The sequence below is a fragment of the Otolemur garnettii genome, unplaced genomic scaffold (genome assembly GCF_000181295.1).
Source record: "Otolemur garnettii isolate 467f Iridium unplaced genomic scaffold, OtoGar3 scaffold00194, whole genome shotgun sequence".
In the NCBI taxonomy this organism is placed as follows: domain Eukaryota; kingdom Metazoa; phylum Chordata; class Mammalia; order Primates; family Galagidae; genus Otolemur; species Otolemur garnettii.
In genome coordinates this window covers 2,091,620-2,104,026 of record NW_003852589.1, presented here as the reverse complement: position 1 = coordinate 2,104,026, position 12,407 = coordinate 2,091,620, and the positions used below count along the sequence as shown (strand labels likewise).

Below are 12,407 nucleotides of genomic sequence, written 5' to 3'. Positions count from 1 at the left end.
AAAAAAAAAAAAAAATACATGTATGCATTCTTGGAGTACACATAATGATTTTTTATACAATTTGGAGTGCTTACATCAACTAATTAATATAGCTTTTGCCTCATTTGTTGATTATTATGTTAATACATTTATGTTCTATACTTGATAGATTTGACTTTTACCTTTGCAATGTGCTCCATAGGTGTGGTCCCACCATTTACCCTCCCTCTAACAACCCCCCGCCGTCCCCTTCCATTTCTCTCCTTCATCTGGGGCTATAGTTGTGATCTATCTTTCATAAGAATTTTCAGCATGCAGATACTGAATATGTTATGTTAAATCTATACCTAAGTATTTAATTTTTTTTTTTTTGAGACAGTCTCACTTTGTCACCCTGGGTAGAGCACTGTGGCATCACAGGTCACAGCAACCTCAAACTCTTGGGCTTCTCTTGCCTCAGCCTCCCAAGTACCTGGGACTACAAGTGCTGCCACAATGCCCGGCTATTTTTAGAGATGAAGTTGAGTTCTGGCTCAGGCTTGTCTTAAACCTGTGAGCTCAGGCAATTCACCCACCTCAGCCTCCCAGGGTGCTAAGATTACATGCACTAGCCACTGCACCTGGCCTAAATATTTAAAATTTTGAGTGATTGTAAATGGTATATTTTTAAATTTGAAATCCCATGCTCTCATTGCTAATATGTAAAATACAGTCGACCCTTGAACAATCCAGGTTTGAATTGCATAGGTCCACTTAAACACAGACTTTTTTCAACCAAACAGGGATCATAAGTATAGTATTTATAAGATGCAAAACTCATGTTACAGAAGACTGATTTCTTGTATGCATGAGTTCCACATGGCTGACTATAGGACTTGAGTAGTCATGGATTTTGATATATATTGAAAGTCCTAGAACTAATCCCTCACTTATACTGAGAGATGACTATACAGTTGATTTGTGTATGTTAATCTTATATTCCATGCCCTTGACAAAATTACTTATTAGTTATAATTTTGGGGGTAGCTTCCTTATGATTTTTTATGTATGCTATCATGGCATCTGAAAATAAGGATAGTGTTCATTATTCCTTTCTGATTTGTGAATACAGATTTTATTTCTTCTTCTTGACTTATTCTGCAGGCTAGGACTCCTACTACTGTGCTGAATAGCAATAGTGAAAATGGGCTATCTTGCCTTTTTCTGAATCCTGGGTTACAGCATTCAGTCTTTCACTGTTAATTGTTATGTTAACTGTATGGTTTTTATAGATTTTTATTATCAAGTTGTGGAGGTTCAATTCTATTCCTAGTTCTATGGGAGTTTTTAAATATGAGAAATCCATTGTCTTTTAAGTTATTTTTCCTGTATACTATGTAAGTAGAGTATTTTTTTTTCTTTGTCATATGTTTTCAGAAGTTTGACTACGTATATTTTGGCATGAATTTCCATGTGTTTTTTCTGTTTGGGGTTTGCTCAGCTTCTTGAATCTATTTGTTTGTTTGTTTGTAAGAAATAGGAAATTTTTGGTGATTATTTCTTTGGATACTTTTAAACTCTATTTCTCCTTGCTTGTGAGATTCGAGTGATATGAATATTAGATTTTTTGTTGTAGTCCCACATGTTTCTGAAGTTGTGGGTGATGGTGTTTATTTGTTTTAGTTTCTTTTTATTACACAAATTGAATAATTTCTTATGTTCTGCTTTTAATATTCACTGATTATTTCTTCTGTTCTCACCATTCTCCTTTTGAATATATCCATTAAGTTTTTTAAAACAGCTATTGTATTTTTCAATTACAGAATTTTCATGTGGTTTTTATTTGGATCTTCTCTTGTTTTAGTGAAACTTTCTATTTCTTTACTGACATTTTCTATTTTTTCATTTGTTTCAAGCATGTTTGTAATTCCTAGATGAAGCATTTTTATTATGACTGCTTTTAAATCTCAGTCAGATAATTCTAACATCAGTTTTTTTTGTCTATCGATTGTCTTTTCTTGTTCCATGTGAAATTTTCCTGGTTATTGGTATAAGTGATTTTTGTATTAAAAAGTGTACGTATTGAGTATTAAGTTATAGGACTCTGGATCTTATTTAAATCTTGTATTTTAGCAGACCTCCTCTGACATCACTCTGGTAGATGCAGGGGGCCATTGCCTCACACCTTCTAGAGGAGAGTAAAAGTACAGGTTCTCTGCTCTGCTTCAGATGATATCTGATATAGGATGGGCTTCTTGGTACTACTGGGAAGAGGAAGAAATGCAGGTTCCACCCTAGCTAGGAGGGGTGGGTAGTCTCATTACCACTAGATGAGTGTGAAAGTCTAGGATCCTTTTATGTCCTCTGCTGACAGAGAGTGGGTGAGGTACTTGTTACCTCCCAGCAGGGTAGAAGTCCTGGTTCTACACTTAGCCTTCTCTGACATTGCCCAGGCAGTGGGGGAGGCAGCAGTGAACACCTTGTTACAGCCAACAAGAACGGAAGTCTGGGCTCCCTTCCAGGCCTTCTTGGCAGGGATGGTGGTGAGGCTACAATTTTTTTCTGTGGTGTTTGGCTGGAATAGGGTGGTTAATGTCTAAGCTGTTACATTCCCACTTAGCCACCCCTTTCCTGGTATTCTGTCTAGAGGGAACATGCTTTTCAGTTTCCTTTTTTTTTTTTCTATCTGCTCTCACTGGTATTTCTAGATTGCAAGTCTCTCCAGTATCTAGTCTGAGATATGCAGGGCAAAAAGAAAAGAAGGGACCCTCCCATTATATTGTTTCTCAGGTCCCATGGCTCTGGCCCGTCCACCACTTTCTCTTAACTCTTCAGGGGCTTCTTCTATTATTTTATACATAATGTGCGGGGGTTGTAGTAGTACTTAGTAGGAAGAATAGGGAAAACCACCTCTATTCTGTCTTCCCAGAAATAAATGAAGTGTTAATGAAATGTAACATGACTATACCTAAGAAGCTATACTGGTTTTGATGTATTAAATGAAATATAAACTGTACTTTCAAAGGTATGTATGAATCATTAAAAGGATGACTGAAGAAAAAATAACTTTTAGGAGGGTAAACAGTATTCAAAGAAATTGTATAATTTTTGTAAAATATGTTCCCAGGCTCAAGGAGCAAACAAAAGAGTTGTTTTTGAGTTTCATAATCCTTTTGCTAAGTGATAGGAGAATTTGGCCATTTCTTATCTTAGGGGGAAGAGAAATCTGTATTGTATTTGAGAAAAAAGTAACTATAATGCCTTTCTCCCGAGAAATCCTCTAGAAAATATTTTACTGATGTTTGTACCTACTTAGCAAATGCACTCCTGATGATTCCTATCTTTTCTGGGATTCTATTCATTCTAAAGGGAGCTTCTGTTCCAGGTCGCCTCAACTGGTGGTCCACTGTGTGCACGAGCTGTAAACGGCTTCTTCCTCTGGCCACTACAGGGGATGGGAACTGCCTTTTACATGCCGCCTCTCTGGGTAAGCTCCACAGCACAGATAGATAGTGGCAGGGCTCCAGCCTGCTCAATGCATTATTAAAGGGCAGACATATGCAAAGTAGAGTCACTCATGTCACTGTCATCTGGAAGAGTCCCTAAGGCATGGAGCCCAACAGTCCTGACCTTTGTGTCAAGTAGCTTGCACTCGATGGAGGGACAAAACATACATGAGAAGAGACGTGTCCTGATAGGAGGAGGGCTTGAGCCTGAGCTTCAGGGTTGGGAATTAGAAACCATGGCTTGGAGCAACCAAAGAAGACTTTCTGGAAGAGGTGGGATCTTTACTGAGATTTGAAGAATTTAGGAGAATAGAAAAGAATACTTCCCAAGTGGGAACACCACATGCATTAAGCATAAAGGCAGGAGTGTACAGGGTGTTTGGAGACAGGGCTGAGGTAGGGGAGGGCCAAGCAGGAAGTTTGGAGAGTGGTGCATGAGGTTGGGAAGATGTGGAGCTGTTTTCATGGCAGCAGCCAGTAATGGGCTTGGGCACAAAAGGTACAACTGGTTATAAGCTCTGGCTCCCTGTTGTGTGTGGGGTGCTCAGAGGAGCATCTCCCAGCCCTGACCGGGACACAGACATAGTACTGCCCAGGTGAATCACAGGAGAAATCAGCACAGTTGGAACATTCAGCAGAGTTAGCTACTCTTCCAAAGAAGACGTGAGTGTCCTGGTCACAGAAAGCTACACCAGTAGGATAGGATGGTGATATTTGGATGACAGAAGGTCACAGTAGATTTTCTTCAAGCTCAGTTTTCCCTTTATAGGCCAGGCCTCATGGTATAAGGGTGAGACAGTTTTGACAGGTGACATCAGGGCCAGTTGTTCGTCCTCAGTCCTAGAGGGTGGAGTCTCTCCAGGAGATGGGACTCTCAAACAGGGATGTGGTGCTTGCCTGTTGATTCCCCAGGCAACGTGGACTTAACTTGGTCTGTGACCCAGAGCCAGGGCCAGTCCAGGCTAATCTTTGGACTGAGATGAGAGTATAAAGGGCTTCAAGGAACACCTGTCAGAGTCTGGGAAGGGTCCCGTAGGGCCAAGAGGAGAATGCCGCCTCAGAGCCAGAAGAACATTCCACAGGCTGGACCTGCACTGTGGGAAAGGCAGAGATACCTGCTCGCCTGCTCCCTCTCGTGTCAAAGCGAGCAGGGTCTGCTTGCTGGTGTTACAAAGGTGCTCCATGCTCATCATGTAGGGAAATGAAAGTTGAGAATTTCACTCCCAAGCTGCGCCACTTCTGACAGTGTGGCCTGTTGTTCCATACTTTGGTCTGTTCTTCAAGCGAAATGATGATCTTGCCGTGTTCACAGTTGGAAGCCAACATTTTCCCTTTAAAATTTAATTGAGAATTTTCCATGCTATTATTATTCTCCAAACACATGATTTTAGTAGTTAGATTATATTTTGTCATAATAGTTAATTCTTACAATTCCCCTATTATGGAACTTATTTTACCAAAACAAGAAATCTTATTACTCTCAGGTGTGGAAACGCCTTTGTTCTTAAGATGCTGTCCCCATCGGCCCCCAAGTGTGGAAATCCACACCAAACTGTGGTGTCCTCTCATGGCAGGTGTTATCCCTGTGAGCACAAGCAAGCCAGGCCTGCCTGGAAGGGGAGAGCATCCCTCAGGCTGGCCCTGCTCCTCCTGCAGGAGGAATCCCCACACAGCAATGAGCCCAGAGCTCCTAACTAGTTATTGCTTTTATCCCAGTGCTTGGTTTACACTTTCTGCTCAGAAAGCTAAATTCCACGTGACCAGGAATTTGTCCTGGCCATGTGACATTCACCGGCAGCACTGATTGGAAACTGCTGGCTAGGCCTGCTATTGAGCTAGGATTGGGGACACACATGGAAATGACAGGGTCAGGTCCACCGGCAGGCACGTATGGGACACAGAGTCCCTCCCTTCAGGAGCCAAGACTACCCAAGGAGTCCCAGAAGGCAGCTGAACAGACCTAAGCCGGGAACAGCAATGGCCACAACCTTCCCCCGATCATTGTAGAGAAAGGCAAAAGCCTCACTTGCCAGGAAGCCCACAGCAGCCCTTCCCTATTGCACATCCAAGTGTACAGTCAGCATGAGCCCTAAATCCAGCAGGCAGCTTGTGCCTCCCCTCCTCTGCAGCCTTTCCCAGGGTCCCACCAAGCCCCACCTCATCCCCCCATCCTGACTCTAGCCACCTTCCCTCCTGCCTTTTCTCAAGTACATTTATAGGCTCCCCATCTTAGCCTGGCCCCGGCCTTTCCTTGTGCCTAGGATATCCCCTCAGCTTCCTCTCTCACCTGTTGAAGACTTCACTCCAAGGGATGAAGTCTCCATTTACACCATTCCAACTCTCCCAGAAGCAGATGCTATGCATTAACTTAGTGGCTGCCTCATTCTGCACAATAAGTGTTCCATGAGATTTTAGGAGCTAAGTGTGTCCTGGTCGCTGCCAAGCATATTCTCAGCACCTTGAAGAGTACAGGAATGAATGAATGAATGTGTTCCCTGTGGCGAGGGCTGCCCCTCTCTTCAGCACTGCACGCATGGTTTGGGTTTCTTGACCACATCTGAGCCACCCAGGGCACATACTCAAAGATGACAGGCTGTCTTCCTGGGCCAGATGTGTGCGGTGGTGTCCACTGATGCTCTGGAAGCTGAGACGCCCCAGGGCTGCCGACATCAGATGTGGCAGACACTGAGGAAGCCAGGATGCTAATGGCCCTATGTGAGGACATATCTGCAAAAGTCTCCCTGATGTGAAACGTAGATGGTGGCCATTAGGTCCCTCAGGAAAGAGCTGTAATAGAGGAGAATGATGAGCTGGTGATGAAAATGAACAGCTGATTAAGGAGACAGCTTTGTGTGTGCAGACATGGGAGACCAGCCCAGGTCAGGGTGGCGTGAGTCACCTGTAGCTTGTCCCCTCCTGTGTCCTTTTCTCTCCTCTGCTCCCCATGGCCTCTGGCTATAGGAATGTGGGGGTTTCATGACCGGGACCTGGTGTTGCGGAAAGCTCTATACACCATGATGAGGACGGGGGCCGAACGGGAAGCCCTGAAGCGGAGGTGGAGATGGCAGCAGACACAACAGAACAAAGAGGTTGGTACCTGCTGTGTGGCTGGGCCCTGACCCTCGCCAGGTGCCGCCTCAGGCCCTGCTGGAGTCCAGGGAGTGACCCTCAGGCCCAAGTCCATTTCAGCCCAAAGAAGATGATCTCCAGCAGATTTCAACCACTTGTCCATGCATACCCCCTCAAGGCATAGTTATGCAAGCTGGCCTCCTTTACCCACAAAAGTGCCCCAGCTTGGACTGTGAAGTCTATAGTTCCCCACTGTCAGCACAGCCCAGGGCCCCAGCCCCCATGTGTGAGCTCAGTCATCCCTCGCCATGGTGAACCTTAGCACTTTGCCCTCCTGGGTAAAGACTTTGCTTTTTTTCTGACTGAAATTGGCCCCATATCCCTGTCAACTTTTCAGTGGTCAGCCCTGAGCTAGGGGATGCCCAGAAGTATTGGTGCATGGGAATGACCCTTGTTGGTGGCTGGACTCCCAACAGTTCTGAAATAGGATTATGGTTTCTAAAAACATATTGTACATATCAGGGGGGCTGGGGGAGGCAGTGGCTGCTGACAGGTGTGCCCAGCATGCTGAAGTGCAGGCTGGTGAGGATGACAGAGCTGGGCACTCAGCACAGCTGCCCAGGACTATCCCAGTGGGGAAGAGATGGGGCCCATCCCCACCCTTCCTGCTCCCCTTTGTGCCAGTCAGGGCTGGTGTACACAGAGGAGGAATGGGAGCGGGAGTGGACGGAGCTGCTGAAGCTGGCCTCCAGCGAGCCACGCACGCATTTCAGCAAGAACGGCGGCACGGGTGGCGGGTAAGTGTGGCCCCTGCTCTCCCCAGAGGTCACCTTGAGCTGCTGGCCACCCAGGGCTGCTGGCAGCATGGCGGGTGGTTGTGAGCAGAGCATGGAGGCTTCTTCCCTGAGCTGTGGAAGACAGAATGCCTCCATCTCTCAAGTGTTAGATTCCAGACATGGACACACAGAGGGCTGTGGGTACCACTCAGACACTGGCGGGGGAGGCGCACAGCCTGCACAGGCATTTCCCAGGCAGAGCTCCCCAGGCTGTCCCCAGGCCTTCTTCCTCAGACCTCACCATGCAGAGTGAACAGTGGCAGGCCATGCTGGGGGTTCAAGACACAGCCAACTCCGAGGGTGGTGTGTGAGAGTGGTCGTTCCCACTTGCCATTGCCAAGCCAGGCTCTGCAGGCCCGGGCTGCTGGGGTTGGGGGTTTTCCTCAAATAAAAACACAGGTCATTAAGAAAATTTTGAGATGCACAAAAATCAAGAAACGTAAAAACCACATGAATAGAAATGAAGCCCTCACAGGAACACCAGTGAGATGAGCAAGTTGAATCAGAAAGGACGCCGTCCGTCGACGGTGTTTCTTGGAAGTGAAATAATGGAACATAACACAGTCTGTCTCAAAACTTTCATAGTGACCTACATATGGAATGAAGAATGTGGCCAAATGAGGCAGCCGTGGAGTCCCTGGCCATGATGTATTCTGTGGCTCATGCTGTTTTGAACCTGGAAGGAAACAGTTGCTTCTAGAAAGGTGTTGCCAAACTTGGGAAAGTGTGAGGGTTGACACCAAGGAGCCCCCCAGACAGACCAGAGGACAGTGTGCAGCTCTGGGTTGACCCAGGCTCACAGCAGCCTCTTGGGTGCTCACTGCAGTGGGGCCTGGTGGCTCCCTTGCTCATGGCCCCCAGCTGTGGGACAGGCTCCAACAGGGCCCCCAGACCAGCAGCACCGGGGACAGTATCCAAAGATGAGACCCTCAGAAAGCCACACGCCCAAGTACATGACTCCTGCAAGGTTCTGTTGTGGCCATGTTTTCACGGTGTGGCATGACATCGCCAGAAGTCTGTCCTGCTTAGGATGTTTGAGGACAGGCACTCTGCTTTCCAGCACAGGTGGGGAATACAGGGACTTGGAGCCACCTGTGGCCTTCCAGATCCTTGAGTGTAGCCTTTTGACTGAATCCAAGTTTTACAGAACATGTCCTTTTAATAAAGAACCTGGATTCAGTTGGGAGGCCGCAGTCGGGGATCAGGAGGGCCGTGTGTGGCCCTGAGGGCACAGGTCCCTGCCCCGTGACATCTTTTCTTCTGTTGCCTCTCCAGCTCCTGCCACAGGGCAGACATCCCATAGGTGTTGGCAGGCTGGATGCAGTCCCAGTGTCTCTGCCCAGGTGGGAGGAAAGGAAAGACAGTAGCAATAGTGACAGTGACAACGGGTAACTGTCACCACATATACATTCCCAGAGTGCCCCATCCAGGCAGAGCTGGGCCCACAGTCTGTGCTTGGTCAGCCTGCCTTACTTTTAGGGCCACGGCTCAGGCCCCTGGTTCCTGATCCCTGGGCCTCTTGAGGGTTCAGACATGAATGGGGCAGCGGGGACCTGGGGTGTCTGCCCCTGTTTCCCCCTTATAAGTCACAGCAGCGAGGGCCTCCTGGGTGACAGATGGCAGCCTTCTTACTCTCTTTGTTCCTTCTCCTACCCTCACACCTTAAGAGCGGAGGGGAGGAGGGAGCCAAGGGCCTTGAGCTGGTGGTGGGGACCTTCCCCTAGGGCTTCCCCTGTCAGTCCAGTCACAGCTGCTGTGTGCTCTGATGCCCTGCCCTCCTCTCTGGACTCCTGAAGATGTTGCAATATCCCCTTCACCCTCTTCACCATCATTTTGGTTATAATGATGAAAATGCTCCCAAGTCAGGGGCAAACAATAGTGGGTGGAAGATGTTATTTTTTTTCCCGAGACATGACCTGGTCATCTGAGTGCCACTTGCTGTAACACAGGCCAGGTGTGGGGAGCTGGATGTCAGAAACATGGATGCCCTCCTCCCTCTGGTATGGAGTGGGGAGTGGCAAGGGCTAGACAACAGCCCATTGCGGCTGGGGACTCTGATGCCCACCTGGGCCACAGGAGCACCCCTCCTCTGTCACCTGCACAGATTGGGGCCAGGAAGCTCTATCTGGCATGGTGTCCAAGCTCTTGTGGACTTTGAACGGATTTTGAATGGTTCCAGGGTCTCAAATCCTTCCCCCATGACCCTCCCACACAGGGCTTGGGCTTGTCTGGCCCAGAGTCTGCAGCCTCCACTGGGTAGTCCCCATAGCAGCAGGTAAATTACAGAAGGAAGCCAAGGCTGTTTGGCTCTATCATGCCAGTGCCGTCAACGTGCCAGCTGCTCCCCCAAGACCTGGCCTGTTTGTTATCTCACATGACCTGCCCACCCTTTTCCTCCCCTTTGGGTATCTCCAGGTGCTTCTTCCCCACTCCCAGGAGAGGCTTCTCTGTTGTGAGTCTCACCTTCTCTGGCATTCAGGGCTCCTGAGTGGGAGGCCCTGGATCATGGGTCATGGGTCCTGGGGACCATGGTCTGCACGCATGAACCTGGCATCTGGTTCAATCTCCAATAATAGGTGAGCACAAAGTCCCCCCAAAAATGCATGTGGGGGTATCTTAGAAGCTGCTGGGAGCAGGTGACCACTCACAGTGATGGTCCCCAGGCTCCATGAAACTTGTCCCCTTACACAACCATTTTCTGGTTTTTAGCTCATTTCCCACGAGATGGTCTTGCTTTTCATGCTTTACATTTCTGTATTTTTTTTCTTTTTACAATGAACATTAATTTCTTTTGTTATTAAAAAATGCCAGTGAAAATACTTACTTACAAAACATCAAATGGTAGGATCTGAGCCATCAACTGTAACCTGACTAAAGGATCTAGGTCCATTTGTGAATCTCTATGATGACCCAGATATTGACCCATCCTGTGACAGTGTGGTCCACTGGATGTGGAATTCGCAGTTCTGGTGGCCATGTCACAGGAGAGAATAGCAGCTGAGGGGTCAAGAGAGGGGAAACCAGGCAACCTAAGGATGGGGTGGGCATGTTTCCACAGTGGGGCAAGGAGGGGGGACAGTGGCACCATGCTCAGGCCCTATATGGGCATTCTATACCCTGCAATCCTGGAGTGCCCCCTTCACAGACTAGAAAACTGAGCCCTGAGGAGATTAAGTGACTGTCCCAAGATCACAAAAGATAAATGCAGGAGCCAAGAAGTCAAAATCTGTTCTAATTATTGTCTCTTCTTTTGACTGGGCTCTACAACCCTCACATACAGTGGAGTCTGCAAAACCTCAGCAGTGGGTCAGCCTGAAACAAGCCACCACTGTGGGCTGGGGAGACAGCTGTGAAGACACAGCGCCTCTGTCTCGGGCAGCTCCCAGGGTGCAGGTGCACCCCAAGCAGAGGCTTGTATCATGTTCACTCATGTCTGTAGCCAGAGCAAATCACGTGGCCTAACCAGCCTCAGGGTGGAGAAAGGCTCTATCTCTGGACAGAAGTAGGGGCACAGCCACGTGGCAAAAAGGCAGGCAGGGGAGGGAAAAAGGTCTTGCCACCCTGAGAACAGTGCACTGCATGCTTGGAAGCTGCAGGTGTCAGGTGGTGAAATCAGATTTCAAAGTGCTTTAAAGGGCTCTTACCCCATAGGAGTAATGTTTATTACGACTGTGTCGTGCTTAGCCTGGGGGTGGGTTGCGCCGGCCACCTGCAGCGTGTGCTGTGAAGGCCCAGTGCAGGCTCATTCCCAGTGTGCCCCAGTCCCAGGAGACAGAGCCAGACTCTGAACTGAGAGTAGAAACACTCACCGAGTCCTCTGCATGTGTGAAGCAGGTGTCAGGAGTGGGAATCAACAGCATGAGATTTGTGCTGGGAATGATCATCTGTGTCCTTTTACCTTTTAAAAGAACCGCATTCTTGTTTTCTGTTTGCTGAGACAAATGACATGGCAGTTGAGGGGAGGAGGCCGAGCCGTGGGGTGGGGCACCATCCGTCCAGCTCCCAGCTGTCCTCACCTGCCCCCTGCCCTGCCTTCTCACTGGTGTGTTTCTTTGTTACTGGCCTTTTCCAGAAATAGCTACAATCTTAAATGATTTCCTAACACAGCCTGAGAGGCATAAATTTCAGTCTTCTGAGGCAAAAACAAGTGACATTTCATCCCTGGGCAGTGCCCACACCATCGTCTGGCACTCTCAGCCGTGGGCAGCCCTATGTGGGGAGGAGGCGTCCTATGCGTGTTCCTTAGGGCCCTGTGACGTTCATTGGCACCCTCAGCAGAAAAGCATCTGTTCCAGCAAAGTGTCTTCACTTTGCAGGTGTGGGATCCAGGTCAGATATTTAAAGACATTTCTAAATGAAAATAAGACCAAAGCTGGCACTTTACCTATGAGTGATTGTCGAGTAGAAGCCTTCCCTGACTGTCCTGTGTGAAAGCTCCAACTTTATCCCATCGTGTGAACCCACAGCAGTGAGTGCGCACACAGGGTAGTGCTACACCCTCTGCAGATGATCAATAAATGGTCATTATAAGAATGACCTTAACTTATTTATTCCAAGCAGAAAGACGCGTCTTCTCCCTCAGGCCACACTGATCACTGCTGAGAAGCTCTTTCCAGAGCCCCAGACCTATTTGGTCCCTTAAGGATTCCAGGGGGGCCTACACCTTCCACCCTGGCTTCCCAGGCCGTAGCTCTTGGCAGGGCCACTCCTGGCCCACACTGTGCCTCTGGACAGTCTGTTGTGAAGGCCGCCTATCTAGGCAGGGCCCCCTTTTGGCCTCCTGAGCCCCAGTCTGCTGAGCAGGACTGCCTGGAAGTGGGATGAGTCTCCCCGCTCAGAAAGGCTGTCCATGAGGTCCGTGCTTAGGGAGACCCTCGCTGGTGTGGTAAGGGGCAAGGAGCACCCCCGCATGCCACACTGGAGGTATCTCAGGGACACACTGGGAAGAGGAAGGCAAGGATGAGAACAGCAAGCACAGCACCCCACCTCTTGGCTTGCAGTGGGGGGCGCGTGTGCGGGCTGAGTCGGTGGAGGACGC

At 48.4% G+C, this 12,407-nt stretch overlaps 1 protein-coding gene across 1 annotated transcript in view; it reads left to right on the top strand.

Moving 5' to 3' along the window:
• The window catches only part of OTUD7A (OTU deubiquitinase 7A), a 99,514-nt gene that overhangs the window by 57,913 nt on the left and 29,194 nt on the right, over positions 1-12,407 (top strand). The window contains exons 4-6 of the mRNA XM_023507626.1: positions 3,344-3,445; positions 6,426-6,553; positions 7,218-7,330. Of these exons, the coding sequence (XP_023363394.1) occupies positions 3,344-3,445; positions 6,426-6,553; positions 7,218-7,330 (343 nt within the window). The remainder of the gene's footprint in view (positions 1-3,343; positions 3,446-6,425; positions 6,554-7,217; positions 7,331-12,407) is intronic.